The sequence below is a fragment of the Chiloscyllium plagiosum genome, unplaced genomic scaffold, assembly GCF_037043375.1.
Source record: "Chiloscyllium plagiosum isolate Xiang-an unplaced genomic scaffold, Cpla_swu_hap1 HiC_scaffold_32, whole genome shotgun sequence".
Classification (NCBI taxonomy): Eukaryota; Metazoa; Chordata; class Chondrichthyes; order Orectolobiformes; family Hemiscylliidae; genus Chiloscyllium; species Chiloscyllium plagiosum.
In genome coordinates, this window is record NW_028270170.1 from 7,095,957 (window position 1) to 7,114,711 (window position 18,755).

The window sequence follows — 18,755 nt, forward strand, 5'->3', positions numbered from 1 at the left end:
TCTATCATTCTCTCTCTCGAGTCTCTTCTCTCAATCTTCATTCTCTCTCTTCTCACTCATCTTTCCTCTCTATCATTCTCTCTCTCTCTCTCTCTTTCTCTCATCTATTCCTCTCTCTCTTCTCTCTATCATTCTCTCTCTCTCACTCACTCTATCATTCCTCTCTCTCTCTTCTACTCTCTATCATTCTCTCTCTCTCTCTCTATCATTCTCTCTCCTCTCTCTCTCTCTATCATTCTCTCTCTCTCTCTCTCTATCATTCTCTCTTCTCTCTCTCTCTGTCATTCTCTCTCTCTTCTCTCTCTCTCTATCATTCTCTCTCTCTCTCTCTCTCTCTCATCTCTCTCCTCTCTCCTCTCCTACTCCTCTCTCACTCTCTCTTCTCTCTCTCTCTATCATTCTCTCTCTCTCTCTATCATTCTCTCTCTCTCTCTCTCATTCTCTCTCTCACTCTCTCTCTCTCTATCATTCTCTCACTCTCTTATCATTCTCTCTCTCTCTATCATTCTCTCTTCTCTCTATCATTCTCTCTCTCTATCATTCTCTCTCCTCTCTCTACTTCTCTCTCTCTCTCTCTCTATCATTCTCTCTCTCTCTCTCTCATTCTCTCTCTCTCTCTCTCTCTCTCTCTCTCTCTCTCTCTCTCTCTCTCTCTCTCTCTCTCTATCATTCTCTCTCTCTCTCTCTCTCTTACTCTCTCTCTCTCATTCTCTATCATTCTCGACACCATACACGTTCCCACCCTCCGTCCCTCACCACCCATCCCCGGTCCCCTCTCCCCTCATTGTCCCCCCCATATCGTCCCATCCCTCATCTTCCATCCCCAGGCCTTCGCGCCCCCCCCCTTCCGCGAGCCCTGCCTGCCGTCTCTCTTCCTCCGCCTTCCTCCCTTCTCCCTCTTTTTTCCCCCTCCTCCCCTCCCCTAACATTGGGCTGCATTCAGACTTTAACTTAACACTTTCAATGCATTATCTGAGCTCAGAAGACATCTATGGTTAAAAGCTATCTTGAGAATGTAACTTTTTAAAAAAGTTCTGGGATTTACATATGCAGGAACCAAAACTAACATGATCATTCTAAAAGATGAAAGACTTAAGCTAAATTTGTTTAATATTACATTCCATGACATTACAATCCTGTTGCTATAAAGCCTGTGTCTTATGATTGTACTCCAAGACCTCCTGATGAAAAAGCAGCGCTTCAAAAGCTAGTGATTCCAAATAAACCAGGTCGATAACCTGGTGTGTGATTTTTAACTTTTAAATATGGTGCCTGAAAATTCAATCCTGTAAATTCCTGGTAAGGATAAGAACTGAGCCATTGACCACATGGACCAAAATGCTTATTTTACTGGAGCCACCGGGTTCCCTGTCCAATTGAAGCTTGTTAATACTGCTTATTTTTATTCAGATGCTGTCTGAACTGCTAGTTCCAGTATTTCCTATTTGAATTATTGAAAATACAAGAGTTATGAGTAGCTCAGCTTTTTTGTCTTGATAGGCATAATCTTGCAGACAGTCCACAAATAAGGAGCAAAGAAAATCTAAATGAACTGTAAAAGCTGAATTGCTCAAAAAGGAAGAGAAAAGTTTGGAATAAAATTGCATTGTTTTTATTCAGGTTTGTTGGTCAGGATTGCGTTTAACAAATCTGGGGTTTTTGATGATTAAGGTAGATAAGTGTAAACCAATGGATATGCTATATTAGCATTTTCAGAAGGCATTCAATAAGGTGTCAGTAAGAGCCTGTTACTCAAGGTTGGAGTGTATAACACTGAGTTAATGTATTTGCATGAATTAAAGTCTGGCTATTAGACTAAAATTAGAGCCATGCTGTAACTGATGGAGTGCCACAAGAAGCATTCTTTGGGCATCAACTATTTATAATATATCATTAACTCTCACTCGGTCTCCTTATTTAAAATGCTTAGATTTACTTACATGAAGGGACTGCAAAGAGGTGGAGACTAGTTCATTGATTGGACAGGAAAGTGCCTAAGGATTATAATATCGGGAAGTTGGAAATTATAGAGTTTAGTGGGAAGGTAGAAAAATTGATCTTTTAAAAGATCGAAGACTTGTAAGTACTTCTGAGTACTTTGGGTACTGTATGTCAATCACAAAGTTAACATGCAGGTGGCAGTTACAAAGACAGATGTTCCAATAGGTTTTATAGTAAAGGGGTTAGCGTATAAGAAACTCTTGTTATAATTGTACAGGACTTTTTAAGTCCACCACAGGAGTACAGTGCTATGTAAAACTTTGGTTTCATTATCCAAGAAAAATATAATTGCTTTACAGTGTCGCAGTAAATGTTTAGCAAATTGATGCCTGGCTGAGAGAGCTACCCCCAGGAGGCATGGTGAAGCAGAATGAGCCTATAATCTCTGAGGTTTAGCAAGCTAAGGGATGATTGTAAAGTAGAAAATTCTTGGATAGCTTGACAGAATAACTTGTTTGTTTTTCCTTGGCTGGAGAGTCTAGAACTAAAGGTTGATCATTTTCAATAGGGATGAGAATTCCTTTTGCTGAAAGGGTTGAGTTTTTGGAATTTCTCCCCTCGATGGTTATTGATGCTCAGTTAATGAGTAAATTGAAGACAGAAATCAGTAGATTTTTGGTCACTCGTTCAATTGAAAGATGTGTATCAAGGTGGAAAAGTGTACAAGAACAATTTTGAAATTATTGAACTGTGGAGAATGTACAAGGGATATGGCCCACTGAGGCTTTTTTTAAATGCACAATGATCCAGTAGTACAGTTACTAGAATGTTGCTGTGAAGACACTTTTTATTATCTACTGCACTCAAGGAATGAAAAAACTCCCTAGACCTATCAATGCCGTAAGATTAATACCCATTGATGTCATTTATATTATGTCATCTTGTAATTTTATTTTAATCTCAATTCTGTCTATTAATAAAATTTAAAACTTTTAATGGTTCAGACTATTGGAGGTTGTGTAATATTTAAACAGATATTCCACCTATAGGTAAAAATTTGTGATAAAAAAAAAGTTGGAGAAAAGTCACGTCCCACACTGTTTAGAAGCTATGGCATTCTTAAAGTAAAATCAAGATTTGGATGTTTTAATATGTTTAAAATGGGAATATATTGACTTATTCAGCAATTGTATGCTTAGAAAATTAATGGTCAGAAGGAGCGAATTATTGAACTGTGGAGAATGTACAAGGAAAGTTGCCCCTGTACAGTATAAAAATTTCACATTGACTTTTGCGGTGCTACTACGTTTTTGAAGACTCCAGCCATTCTTTTCAAATTAATCTCTGTGCTTCCTTTGCCAAGTCTGGGTGTAGCTACATTCCTGTGGTCTTAGGTGAATTGCCAGCAAAGTGCGTATATGGATATAGGCAAAATTACCCAGCTCTGACATCACTGAAATGTCGCAGGAAGGCCCTGATAGGCGAATCATTAGGGAAACTGCTGCTGCTGTTCATAGTCCCAGACACTTAACAGAAAAACTGGTGATTTATTTCTCTGCATGCTAAATTGTGAAACCAAAGTAGAAGTGGTTTTCTAAGAGCTGGTTCAGTTAAGAAGAATTATTTCACTGGAAAATTGTACTTGCAATGAAGATAAGTTAAACAAGGTAATGAAAACTTCACTGGTATTATTTTGTTACCATTTTTGTGTTGGTGTTCAGTTGGTAGTCTCGTGGTTATGCAACATGTTTGCAAACCTGCCTATGCTATTAGAAGATATGTTTGGCAGCCGAGAGGCTATCACAGAGGGAAGAAAATCAGAAAGCTTGTCTTTGTTTGCTGTTTTCGTGTACTTATTAACTGCCGCTTTAGGAGAGCTGTCAACAAGAACCAGGGATTATCAACAACCGGAGATTTTTTGGAAAAAATTCTGAAGAAATTAGTTTATAAAATTATAGCTTATATAGTTAGTTTATATTCTTTCACTATGAATATTATCTACACATTTCAGATGATGTAGATGTATTACACAAAAATTTGCTACTTTATATAGCATTTAAATTCTGCATGTCGTTTATAAAATAGTGTTTTTTCAGTTAGTATAAGTTAGTGAGCTTCTGATTAATTGTGGGGAAAATATTGGTAATGTTTTATTTTATGAATATCACAGTTTGATTAATTTTGAAAAAAAGACCTAGAATACGTGAAAGGAAAATGTGCTTCACAGTACACACAATTCATCAGTAATAGAGGTTTCTTTTAACCCTTCACATTTGTATGAAGTCTTTGCTAAATGTGAAAAAATTATAAAAACAGATTTTTAAACTCCTACCCTTGAGCAGCCATTAAGTGCCAAGGGAGAAGAGGTTGAGTTAATAAGACTCCTGATATCTTTGTGTGGCAAACTACCCAGCCCCTTGTGTTGGGAATGAAAGTGGATCACATGTTTAGGATCAAGGATTTCAAATTTACTTCAAACTTGCAGAACTTCCAATAAAAAAAACTCTGCAGTTACACCACAGTCATTTTGTAACACTGCAGAAGTTTTACGTGCAGTAAAACTGTTCTTCTTTATAGGTATGAAATCTGTCTGTACATCAAAAAAGTGTTTAATTGAGAGATAAAGTGGCCATAGTAAATGGCAGGAAACTTGTGTTAATGACATAATGTGTTTTTACTTCCCGTTGCCAGTGGAACTGAGTGAAGGGCTATGTTATAAGCAAAAACTCAGCAGGTCTGGCAGCATCTGTGGAGAGAAAGTAGAGCTACTGTTTCAGTTCCAGTAACTCCTCCTCAGGTCACTGGACCCAAAATGTTAACTATGCCTTTTCTCCACAGATGCTGCCAGACCTGCTGAGTTTTTCCAGCAAGTTCTGTTTTTGTTCCTGATTTCCAGCACTTGCGATTCTTTTGCTTGTTTTGAAGGGATATGTTACACTTTTTACTGTTCTGATGATTTTACCAGCTTCTTTCTATAAAGCTGATAGGTTGTATAATGGTCATCTCTCCTTAAATTCAAACAAAATTTTAACTTCTCATTGTTTGACTGTAAGACATATAAGTGTATAGCCCAGCACCTGTTGACCATTTCAGAATTTTATTTTTCAATGGTTGTGGGTGTCATTGGCAGAGCTATGATTCATTGCTCTATCCTAATTTCTCTCGAGAGGAACGAAGAGTTGGCCACACTAATGTAAATCTAGATTTATATATAACACCTACATAAATAAACTTCAATTTTTCTTCAAATTCCTATGTGACCCTTTCTTGTTTTGATTGAGTCATTCTGAAATCCCAACCTGTATGTGTTGTTATGGCACGAACTGGGCTTGCAGAATGCCAAGCAACATTTCAATGTTCCTTTACTATTTTTGATTTGTTTTGAAACACTGATAATAAATAGAAAACATTTCAGAATACATATCTTCTGTTAGAAGATTTTATTGAGTAAGAGCCACTTTCTATTGACATGTGTTTTCTTATCCATTTTTTGTTGGTTTTGTTTGAACATGAAAATACACACATAAGCATTTACAGTAAGTCATTTTGACATTGAGCGAATTGTTTCAGACAGTGAGTTCTTGAAGTGCTATTATGTGGGCAAAACGTTTGGAGGAATTACTGAAACTATATATGGAAGCATAAGGGGTGGTATGGTGGCTCAGTGGTTAGCATTGCTGCCTCACAGCACCAGGGACCTGGGTTTGATTCCACCCTCGGGCAACTGTAGAGTTTGCACATTCTCCCTGTCTCTGTGGGTTTCCTCCCACAGTACAAACATGTGTAGGTTAAGTGGACTGGCCATGCTAAAATTGTCTATAGATTCTCGGGATGTATAGGCTAGCTGCATTACCCATGGTAAATGCAGGGTTACAGGGATAGGATGGGGGCATGGATTTGGGTCGAATGCTCTTCAGCGGGTCAGTGTGGACTTGATGGGCTGAATGGCCTGCTTCCATACTGTAGGCATTCTATGATTCATAAGCAGATAGAGATCATACATATTCCTGCAATGTTATTGAGCTGTTCTACTTGTTTATTCTTGATTTCAAATTCAGCCAGGTTCTCTAATGATGCCACCAGAGTTTCTAAAGAAAGAAGAATATTCTAACATATACCAATTATACATTCATGCTTTCTCTGATTTGTCGGAGATTGCTTCTCTTAAAATTGTGAATACATCTTTCAAAGAGCTTAACGTTAGCTTGTTTTCCTTTTGCTAATAATGCAATATCAACTCCTAACTTTGTCTCACCATTTCATACAGCTCTAGGGAAATTTGTCTTTTCAGGGTACTCTTTAACTGTTTCCCATTGTTTTCTCCTAATTCTTACTTCTATGCAGCCTCCTTCAGTTGGGAGGGCAGGCGAGCAAGCTGTGTACTTCTGCCTGACTTCAGCATCAATGCCATCCCATGCTCATCTGACAGTAGATACCTGTGAGGTGAGATCACCTAAGCTAGCCTTTAACCTGAGCCAAACCTTTCCCACCTTATCTCTTTGCTGTCATAGGTTTCTCTGCCATCCCCTTTCCAACCAAGTGGCTTGTCCTACAACTAAAGAACCTTATTACTCTGAGCTGTTATTCATTACTAACTGTTACAGAGTCAATTAACAAAAAAAAAACGTGCATTCAGTGAAATAACAGTGGCTGGTACTTTAACAGGTAATATTTACCATGGAGTGATTAGCAAATTTATGGCAACGTTTTCATCTTTTCCCATGCTTAAGGCACACACAACATTGATGATATGTGTGGTGTTTCTATTCTGCTATGGTTACTTAGCACAATGGTTAAGATGGAGTGGAGTGGAAGTTTGAGAAAACAGAATAGGTGATATTAAATATTAATAGAAACTCAATATATAGCAAATGTTCTGATAAAATGGGTTCCAAGACTTTATGGTATTTATTTCTTTGTAACACAGTTTGCATGAAAATTAAGTATGAAAATTGTTTTCTTGTTGAAATCTAATGATCAGTGGTTTATTCAATGTTTCCAATGGGTTTGCTTGTATCTATAGTAAATGCAGTTTCTTACCTCTTTCATTAAAATTTTCAATTCAAAGAAGTCCAAATCAAATAAAAGAAAAATGTTGATGTTAGGCAGAAGATCAGTCAGCAATAGTGAAAAGATATAATGAAATTCTTTGTGTATGTGTTTGCCCTTCCTAAGAACTGAAAGTAAAATTGTAGAATTGCAGTACAGTCTGAGCCTATCTTAGTGTACTGTAACTGTCTTGGGAATTCGCTCTGCTGTGGTGATTGGTGATAGATTAGTTTTCTCTATCTCCGTCTACAATAATACTGCCTGGTGGATGTGTGAATGGCTAACAGAATACAGAATCTCAAAAGTTCTTGCGCAATATCTTAACTGCTAACATGATTAAAACAACCTGCTGGAGTGTTGAAAATTAACTTTACTTCGAGTTAGCTAACTAACAGTATTTGAGTGATTTTTGTCTGCCAGATCTTCAATTTGCAGAGAATTTGGGATTACCTGTTGGCAGTTATGTAATAAGTAATTTCTTTAAGTATATTAATCTTTGCTTTGTTCAATTTTACAGGCCTACTCACAAGATGCTTATCTGAAAGGCAATGATCCATATTCTGGTAGTGCTCAGCACATACCAGAGCCACCACCTATATGTTATCCTCGACATTTGGCCATGACCCAAACTGCAGAGCCTTTATGGACAGAGTCTTCGCGAAGCCGACAGGTGGACAATGCAATTTACAACACTGGCTCAGGTTCTGATAGGGGATTCTACTCCAACCCATCCTCACCTCCCGATAGTGTTACCACAATTAGTAGTATATGGTGTGAAAGACGGGCAAAAGCACGATCGTCAGATATTTTGGCTGAGATTGGAGTAGCTCATTCAAGTCATATGCATCATGTGGAGGAGTTACAGTATGGGATGAAACAGAGATCAGTAGGAGTGAGTGGTGTACCTATTTCCTCCTCTTCAAATGCTGCCCATGGTAGCTCTGTTACACAGGGCCCAATGAGCAGTAAATATGGTTCCAGTATGACTGTGGTGCAAGATAGATATGGGGGACATCTCAAAAATATTCCTTTTTCATCAATTTCAAACCACAGCATTTATTCCATTCCAAAGAATAACGTAGATCAGAGGAGTCGCATCAGTTCTGAGGGCAAAATGAAAAATGACTGTTTTCATTCTGACATTAGGAAGTCACGGGAACGACTTGGCAGCCCAAAAACAACCAATCAACAATATAACCTGCCCAGTTGGCGATCAGCACAATTACCACGTCGAAGCTCCTCCGAAGATCGCTGCTACTCTGCTATGCCTCCAAAATACAGAAGTTTCTCCCAGGATAGACTTGAGGAGACTTCATTGCACAAACATTGGCTTCACAGTGCGTCCCAGGACACTTTACTTTCCCCCATGAATGAATCATGGAGTTTGCGGTCTCGATCAGAAGATTATTTGGGAAAATGTGACAGATCTTTAGATAATTTGACTTGTGATGCCTTTACAGCAGCTGGGGATAGGTTGTTATGGACGCATTCAAGGACTGGAACAACAAATGATGGGATTTCGAGGTCTGGTAGACAAGAACAAATCTTTTCGCAACAGTATAGACCAGCAGGGCATTCATCAGGAAATGCTGCAATGCATGGCCAGAAGATTTTACCCCAACAGACCTCTAGCAAAACGAATGCATATTACAATGATAGGAATTCTAGAGTGACTATTCCACCTCAGCAACAATGCAAGAACACAAGTGGTAATGCTCAATCTGTAAAGAGGACAGATGTGCTCGTAGATCATCTGCCTGTCAGTATTTCTCAAAACAAACCATCTCAGCTTTTAAATAGGGCAGCATTTGGTTTAGCTGTGACTGCTCATGCAACTAAGACTGACCGTTGTGCACCCTGTCAAGTACAGAGAATTGATGTTCCTGTGTTTCATGACCAAAGATTGACCAATCACGATCGGCAGGATGGTCTGTATCCAAAATCATCAAACAAGCATTCGAACAAGGGCACAGTGCTTCAACATGCGATCCAACCATTTACTGTTACAAAGCCAGGAACATCGCAAATCTCTGTATGTGTCAGTGATATTCCTCAGGGGATTGTACAGAAGGAACAGGAAACATCACAAACTAACGAAACTGTAATTTTAAGGCAAAAACCTCCAACGGGCCGTAGGATACCACATCCTGTCAGGCACCCAGCATACATGGTAGCTGTGGATTTACCAGAACTGCCACCTGCAAATTTGATGCCAGCTGACAAATCTGAAAATGCATTTTTGGAGCATACAAATGGAAAGCTGGTAAGAAGAGTTGCAAAGTCGTCAGAAGATTCCTTGGCCTCAATTCCATATATAGGTATGTATAACAAATGATGAATGGAATGGTAGAATGAATAAGTTGTGTTAATTACATTTAGAAAATTTAAATGATCGTTTCTATTCAGAAATAAAACAGAATCCGTTGTAGAAATTCAGCATCTGTGGACAGAGAAACAGTTAACATTTCGAGTCTGAGATGACACTTTAGAACTGAAGAGAGAGGTGCAAAAATTAGGAGTTTTATACTGTAGTAAAAGGTGGGGAGGTCCAAGGAACAGAAGGTCAGGGAATATTAAAGGAGATTAGATATCACAGATGATAAAGGAGTGGTTGACAAGGGATTGGCTCAGAGTGGGTGTTAGTAGCAGCATATAGGTCAGCTCTGCTAAAAGCAAAAGCATGAAAACCAGATATAGGCCATGGAGGAAGATGCTCAACTAAATCCAAAAGGGTGTAAAATGTCTAAACTGAATAAAAGGTACAATTCCTGCAGTTTGCCATTAGGAGTATTGGAACACTATAGCAGACCTAGGGCACAAATGTGAGTACAAGAACAAGATGGCATATAGAAATACCGTGACCAGAAGGTCAGGGCCTTGCTTGTCAACTAAGCATAGGGCTTCTGCAAAGCCATCAGCCAGTCTATGTTTGGCCTCTTTTTTAGTGTAAAGGAGGATGCATTGTGAGCAGTGAGTATAGTAGAATGGAGTGAAAGAAGTATAAGTAAATACTGATTCACCTGGAAGAAATGTTTGGAACCTTGAACAGTGAAGATGGAGGATGAAAAAGGCAAGTGTCGTATCAGCTGCAATTGCATGGGGAAGTGTCAGAAAGAGGATAATGTGTATAGGATGATAGAGGAGTTGACCAAGGTGTCATGGAGAGAATGCACCCCTCAGAATGCTGATGGGAGGGGAAGGGAAAATGTGCTTTGAGGTATTCGAAATAGCAGAGGATGACCTTTGAATATGGGTTCTGTTGAAGTGGAAAGCACAGAAATAGGAACTCTATTAAAGTCCTGGGAGGGAGGGAAGGGATGAAGGCAAAAATGTGTGACATGGAGCAGACATGTTTGAGGGCATTGACCACTACAGTGTGGAGAATTCCTCAGTTGACAATAAAGAACAGTACAGCACAGAAACCGGCCCTTTGACCCACCAAGCTTGCACTGATAAAAGAAGAAATATTGTAGACATCATTGTGAAAGATAGCATCATGGAACAGATGCAACAGAGATGGAGATACTGGGAGACAAGAGTACTTACAAGAAGCATTTGTGAGGAAGTGTAATTGAGGAGCTGTAGGAATTGGTGAGTTTGTCAAGAATTGAGTCTGCAGTGACCCTCTGAAGACCATCCCACCCAGATTCATCCTCCCCAATCCTGCATTTACTATTGTAAATCCACCTAACCTGCGCATCTATGGATACTAATAGGGCAATTCAGCATAGCCAATCTACCTAACTTACACATTTTTAGACTGTGGGAGGAAACTGGATGCAATGATGGAAACCCACACAGTCGTGGGGAGAATGTGAAAATTCCACACAGCCATCACCTGAAGTTAGGAGTGAACCCAAGTCCCTTGTGCTGTGTGGCAGCATTGCTAATCACTCTACCATCGTGCTGCCTGTAAGTAAACTCCAACTATGTACAAACTGCACTTGCACAAAGATACACAATTTCCTCCAGAAGGTGTAAGTGACAACTACAATACAAAGGCTGATTCATACTGTAAGTGAGATGAGCAGTGGCATTCTGATAATTTCACTGGATTAGCAATCTAGAGACCTAAGCTAATACTCTGGGGCATGTATTCAAATCCCCCACACTGGGAGCCAGTGAAATTTAAGTTGAATCAATTTATAGTCACTTAATGAAAATTTGAAGTTGAAACGAGGGTGGAATTTAATCCTTTCCTCCAAGTGACAAGGAGGCATTTTGTTGGGATGGTGCCCTGGTGGCGAACCTGCCTCTGAGGGAATGAAGTGATTAAGTCAATTAAAATTAAAAATAAAATACTACAGATGTTGGAAATCTAAAACAAAGACACAAAATGCTGGGGAAATTCAGTCATGCAAGCAATGTTTGTGAGAAGATATTAAGTCTAATATGACTCTTTAGAACTGAAAGGAGTTGGAGAATGGTGTTTTTAATGATCTGATAGAGGAGGAGCAAGGGGAGTAGATGGTGGAGACCCGATGCCAAATACAAAGAGATTGCTAATTGTGCTGAAATGGAAAAAGATGTAAAATATATTTAAATTAAGGTGTGAAATGGGGAAAATGGGTCCTTGTAGCTGAGAGCAAAATAACCATGACAAAGAGTATATTGGGAAAGGGAATGTGAGGACAGATATCACGTTGTCAGACTCTGAAGTTATAGAATTCAATAATGAATTCTAAAGGCTATAAAGTGCCTAAGCAAAAAAGTGTGGTGTTTTTCCTTGACTTTATAATGTGCTTTGTTGGAACATTGCAGTGGGCCCCGGAATGAAATATTGGCATGACAGCAAGGTTGTTTATTAAAATACCAAGCAACCAGAAGTTATGGGTTATTCATATGGAGAGCGTGCATGTGTTATGCAAAGTGGTCACCCAGTCTGCTTTTGGGCTGAGAGATCACATTGTGAGCAGTGAATATTACAGACAAGACAGAAAAGTAAAATGCTGCTTCATCTGGAAAATGAGTTTGGGCCATGGCCAGTGAGGAATTGTCCATGCAGGATGCTGATAGTAAGGGGGAAGAAGAGATGTGCTTGTGGTTGTGGCATCCTGCTTGAGCTGGCAGAAATGGTGAATGACAATCCTTTGAATGTGACGACTAGTAGGATAGAAATTAAGAACAAGTGGAAAGCTATCATTCTGGGAGGGATGGAAAAGGATGAAGGCAGAAATATGGGAGATAGGTCAGGTGTGGCTAAGGTCCATAGTGGAGGAGACAGGGGAATCCTGTTTGAGGGAAAAATAGAGGTTGTGTTGGAGGCACACCAGTGGAATTTGGCAACATAGGAACAGGTGTGGTGGAGATGAAAGTAGGAGAACAGAATTGAATCTTTGCAGGAAGTAAGATGCAAGGAAGTGTAATCGTGATAACTATGGGAATCAGTGGGCTAGTAATAGATATAGAACATAGAACATTACAGTGCAGTACAGGCCCTTCGGTCTTAGATGTTGCACCGCCCTGTGAAACCAATCTGAAACCTATCTAACCTACACTCTTCCATTCTTGTCCATATACCTATCCATTGACCATTTAAATGCCCGTAAAGTTGGTGAGTCCACAGCTGTTGCAGACAGTGCGTTCCACGCCCCTACTACTCTCTAAGTATAGGTGGACAACCTGTCCTCACAAAGGAAAGCCAATCAGTCAAGGAAGGGAAGGGGAATTTTGATACGGACCAGGTGAAGCTGAGAGAAGGATGGAAATTGAAAGTGAAACTGATGAACTTTTCCAATTCCAGACAAGAGCAGAGAGCAGCACCAATGCCATCATGGATGTATCGAGAAAGAATTATTGGTGAGGATCCGAGCAGGACTGGAGCAGGTGGCGAGCGAAGTACTGCAAATTTTCTCCAGCCTTTGTAGTGCTCCCAATCCAATTGTTAGACTTGTTTCAGCTGAAATGAGTGGATTTTGCTTCATAACCACTGTCTGGAATTCCAGATCTTCATTCTTCCCATTGCACTGAATTCTGTGCTTCATTTGACCTCATGGTATGAGTGTCATTCTGTTTAATAGGCTGAAACTTAGTTTCAAGCTTTTGTTTTTGGGTCACTATTTTGAGTCCCTTCAAACATGTCTGTAAATTTCACAATTTAGTGTCAGCCTGCTCTCCCCTTGCAGTCATCATTATAAGTCACAAACTATTTATCACTTTTAGACCTGATAATATGAATCTGGTGTAGAATAATTTCTCCGAATCATTGGCTATATCCCTCCACTGGCCAACACAATGATTGGCATGGCAAATCAAGGCATGGATGCTATAAGCGTGGTGACAGGTGCTAAGACAGCAAGTGAGCAGCTGAGAGATAGAAGAAAGTGAGGACTGCAGATACTGGAGATCAGAGCTGAAAATGTTTTGTTGGAAAGGCACAGCAGGTCAGGCAGCATCCAAGGGGGAGGAAAAGAGCTTCTTCAAGGAAGGCATCCTTGTAAGAGGATTCGCAGGTATCCTTGTAAGAGGATTCGCAATAGGTTAAAATCTTCTAGGAGAAAGTGAGGATTGCAGACTGAAGAAGGGCTCATGCCCGAAACATCATTCTCCTGCTCCTTGGATGCTGCCTGATCTGCTGCGCTTTTCCAGCAACACATTTTCAGCTGAGAGATAGAGCCTAGTCCAATCTGTGAACTCGATGCCTGTCTTTGCAGCAACCTCTTAATGTTAGTTGCTAGTGCACCCTGCAATGCAAGTAGGTGTTTCCTAATTGGACTGCAAATGAATTGGAAAGGTGCATGATGGCCCTGAGAGGGTAGAAAATGTCATATACCAATGTCCTTCTATGAGGGTCGTGTACAGCTGGTGTTCATAGCTCATGGCCTGAAATTCTGCTTGGTACTGAGCAACCTGGAGGCTGTTAGCAACCAGTGGCGAGCTGAAGTCGTCAGGTACCCACTTTGACTTCCTTGTCAGGAATTCTGAACTTCTAGCTTATTCAGAGTGCTTGGTAAATTAAGAAACTCAATGTTAATGAGGTGATTTGTAGTAACCTATAATTATTCCCCTTTAACTGGCAAGTCACAATCTCTCAGCAAACTTTTAAACAATGTAGCTGGAGTTGCTATGGATATTCAGTGCATTTTTCATATGATTCTGCACAAAACTCATCATAGTCCAAATCACTCTGGTTCCTATAAGATTCTGTCCATAAAATTTATGTTCCATAGAAACAGACCATTCAATCTAACTGATCTGTATTTGTCCTGCACACAGTCCTCCGCAGGCCTTTATTCATCTTGCTTTGTCAACATATCCTTCATTTCTTTTCTCCCTCATGTACTTTACAGCTTCTCATTAAATGTATCAATACAACTCACCTCGATTGTTTTCCAAATTCATTCCCATTAACACTAGGTTATGGAAATAAGGTCATAAGATGTTGCTGCCAAAGTAGGCCATTCAGCCCATCAAGTCTGCACCTCCGTTCATTTAGATCATGATTGATCCATTATTCTCAACTGTACTTTCTTGCCTTTTCCCTATAACCCTTGTTTTACCTTACTGACTAAAACTCTATTTCAATCTTGAAGGTACATAATGGCCCAGCCTCTACAGCCCTTCGTGGTACAGAGTTTTACATATGTACTACCCTCAGATTCACTACTGAGATAAGACATTCCTCTTCATTTCTGTTTTAAATGAGTGACCCCATATCATGAGATTATGCCCTCTGGTCCTAGACTCTCCCACAGCAGGAAACAATCTTTCCGCATTTACCCTGTCAAGTCCCCTAAACACGCTGTTTGTTTCAATAACATTTCCTCTCATCCTTCTAAACTCCAAGGATTACAGGCCTACCACACCCAATCTCACCTCATAAGATGATGGAATTTTCTCAGGACTGCTTCCAATGTCGGTATATTTTTCCTTAGTTAAGGAAGCCCAAAACACATCATAGTGTTCCTGCTGTAGTCTGATCTGTGCCTTGTATAGTTTTAGTAAGACCTCCCTATTTTTATACTCCATTCCCTTTGAAATAAAGGCCAATTTGCCACCCCTAAGACCTGATGAATGTGGATGCTGGCTTTTTGTGATGTATGCACAAGGACTTCCAAATCCCTTTGTGCTAAAGCTTTGTGTAATCTTTCTCCATTTCAATAATATTCAACTCGTCTTCTACCAAATGCATAACTTCCCACTTTCCCACGTATTCCGTCTGCTAAGTTTTTGTCCACTTGCCTGACCTGTCTATCCCTCTGTGTTGGGGCCTGCTCTATATTGGGGAGACAGGCCACCTACTTGCGGAACATTTCAGAGAACACCTCTGGGACACCCGGACCAAACAACCCAACCACCCCGTGGCTCAACACTTCAACTCCCCCTCCCACTCCACCAAGGACATGCAGGTCCTTGGACTCTTCCATCGCCAGACCATAGTAACATGATGGCTGGAGGAAGAGCGCCTCATCTTCCACCTAGGAACCCTCCAACCACAAGGGATGGACTCAGATTTCTCCAGTTTTCTCATTTCCCCTCCCCCTACCTTGCCTCAGTCCCAACCCTCGAACTCAGCACCACCTTCCTAACCTGCAATCTTCTTCCTGACCTCTCTGCCCCCACCCCCACTCCGGCCTATCACCCTCACCTTAACCTCCTTCCACCTATCGCATTTCCAACGCCCCTCCTCCAAGTCCCTCCTCCCTACCTTTTATCTTAGCCTGCTGGACACACTTTCCTCATTCCTGAAGAAGGGCTCATGCCCGAAACGTCGATTCTCCTGCTCCTTGGATGCTGCCTGACCTGCTGCGCTTTTCCAGCAACACATTTTCAGCTCTGATCTCCAGCATCTGCAGTCCTCACTTTCTCCTGTCTATCCCTCTGCAGACTTTTGAGGCATCCTCCCCATTTGCTTTCCCGCCTATTTTTGTCTCATCCACAAATATTGCTGTAGTGCATTCAGTTTCCTCATCCAAGTTTTTAATATATATTGTAAATAATTGTGCCCACAACACTAATCCCTGTGGCATTCCTTGAGTTAAAGCTTGCCATCTTGAATACGTACCTCCCCTCATCCCAACTCACTGTCTTCTATCAATTAGCCAATTTTCCATCCATGTCTACTACTACCAACATCACAAATTCTTATTAAATAGTCTAACATGTGGTACCTTATCAAACTCGTTCTGAAAATCTAAATTACATCCACCGCTTCCTGTTTTTTGAATTTGCTTGCTGCCGCCTCAATGCATTATAATAAATTTGTCAGGCATGATTTGCCCTTTTGAAAGCCTTGTTAACTCTGCTTGACTGTATCATGTATTTCTGCTATTGTATCCTTTTGATGAAACTCTAACATTCTTTCAATAAGATATGTTAAGGTATTGGCCTATTGCTATCTGTTTTTCTGTCTCCTTCCTTGTTCGAATAAAGGTGTTACATGGGCAGCTTTCCAGTCTGCATTCACTTTTGTAGAATCTAATGATTCATGAAAGACCACTAGCAGTGGCTAGTCTTTGTAGCTGTTTCTCTTGATGCCTAGGGTGAATCCTATCAGGTTTAGGGCACTTATTGGTCTTTAGCTCCATTAATTTCCCTAGCATGTTTTATCTCGTAATAGTTATTGTATTTCTTTCCTCTTGTCCTTTTGCCCCTTGATTATTTAGTTAACTTGGATTGCTATTAGTAGCAAAATATTTATTCAGCTCCTTTGCCATTTTCTTATTTATCCAGTCAATTTTTATTGGATTGGCCATAATTACTTACATCATAAAGCACAATTAAGAATTTCAAGCGGGCATGTTGAACATCATATTTCATATCTCAGTAGGTCTGGAAGCATCTGTGGAGAGAAACCAGAGTTAATGTTTCAGTTGAACTGTTCTGAGGAAGGGTCACTTGACTTGAAATGCTAACTCTGATCTCTCTCCGCAGACGCTGCTAGACCTGCTGAACTTTTCCAGCAATTTCTGTTTTTGTTTCTGATTTATAACATCCGCAGTTCTTTCGATTTTTACCATATGGGGTATGCACTTTGCCATAAGGATACAGAGAAGCAATATTATGGGAACCAACAACTTTAAGGTCCTTCCTGTTTCACATGCCATCCTTCAATGTTTCTGGGACTATTTCTGATATTCAATAACTAATATCATTGTGAGGTAGCTGGGAATGTCCTAAAACCACGCTATGTATTTTGTTTTATTTTTCTATTGGATGTGAATGTTGATGGTAAGGCCAGTATTTGTTGTCAAGTGCAAATTGCCTTTGAAAATGTGGTAGCATAACACCTTTGTGAACTGCTGCAGAGCACATTAAGTTTAGGTGCACCCAAAATATTGTTAAGAAGGAAATTCCAGGATTTTGACCTGATAGTGAGCAAACAGCAAAATAGATTCAGGTCAGGATAAAATGTGAATTGGAGAAGAACTTTAAAGTGGTGCTGTTCCAATGTATCTGTTGTCTTTTACCTTCTGTACAGGTCTAAGGTTTGGAAAATGCTGTCAAAAAAAAGTTAGTAAATATTTCCTTTCAATTGAAATTTCAGCATCACCACCAATAAACTTAGAATCATTGAAAGTTTACAATACAGAGCAAGGCCATGTGAACCATTGTCCCTGTGACAGCCAAAATATGATTCATAGCCCTGTAGGATATGCATGTTGGAGGTGCATATTTAGGCACTTTTAAAATGTGTTCTGGGTTTCTGTCTCTCTTTTCAGACAGTTATCCTGAACACCATCTGGGTGAAAGTGTTTTTTAATTTCCCCTCTAATCTTTCTACCAATCACTTTAAATTTGTGCCCCCAGTCACTGACTTCTCAGCTAAGGTAAATAAGCCCTTCCCAGCCTCTCTCCACACTCTTATACATCTCAATCTAACTGCCCCTCAGCTGCTCTGTTCCAAAGAGAACAACCCCTGCCTATCTAATCTTTCCCATCTCTGCAATTTTCCAGTCCTGGCAACATTCTCATCAATGTCCTCTGTACTCACACAAGTGCAGTTACCTACTTTCTGTAAGGAGGTGCCCAGAATTGCGCACACTAAAAATGTGGCAGAACTAATGATTTCTGTTGGTCCAGTCAAACCTCACTACTATTCTGTCCTTAGCTAATAACCGTAAGGATTCCATATGCCTTCTTAACCATCCTCAACCACCTGGCTGCTACCTTCAGGAATCTGTGTGCATCCACTCTAAGGTCCATCACAGTCTCTATACCTCAGTATTCTTCCATTTATTTTCCTCTTGTTTGCCTTTTTGACCTACTTAGATGCATCACCTCTCACCTAGTTGAATTCCATTTGCAACTTGTCTGCCAGCATGACCAGTCCATAGATTTTGTTTTTGCAGTCTACAGTTATCCTTTTCACTGTAAACAGTTTTTGTGTCATCTGCAAACTTCTTAACCATGTCCAATACATTCATGTCTAAATAGTTAATATATTGTCACAAAAAGCAAAGAATTTCATGCCTTTCCCTGTAGAATCCCATTGAAAACCACCTATAAATTGCAAAAGCACATATCAGCAATTACCCTTTGTTTCCTGCACTGAGCCAGTTTTATATTCCGCTTCCTATGCTCCACTGAATTCCAATTTTAAAATTCTGGAATTAAAAATCTGTTGATGGCTATGAAACCATTGTTGATCGTCAGAAAAAAGCCACCTGGTTCATTCATGTCCTATAGGGAAGGAAATCTGCCATCCTCACCATGTCTGGCCTACATGTGACTCCAGAGCCACAGCTATGTGGTTTATTCTTGACTGCCTTTCAAAATGCCCTCGCAAGCCACTCAGTCGTATTAATCACTATGAAGTCCCAACA

General features: G+C 40.1%; 1 protein-coding gene across 1 annotated transcript in view; it reads left to right on the plus strand.

Annotated features, from left to right (window-relative positions):
• Window positions 1–18,755, plus strand: part of LOC122539626 (rho GTPase-activating protein 23-like) — a 285,601-nt gene that overhangs the window by 122,084 nt on the left and 144,762 nt on the right. The window contains exons 7-8 of the mRNA XM_043674624.2: window positions 6,286–6,384; window positions 7,508–9,308. Of these exons, the coding sequence (XP_043530559.2) occupies window positions 6,286–6,384; window positions 7,508–9,308 (1,900 nt within the window). The remainder of the gene's footprint in view (window positions 1–6,285; window positions 6,385–7,507; window positions 9,309–18,755) is intronic.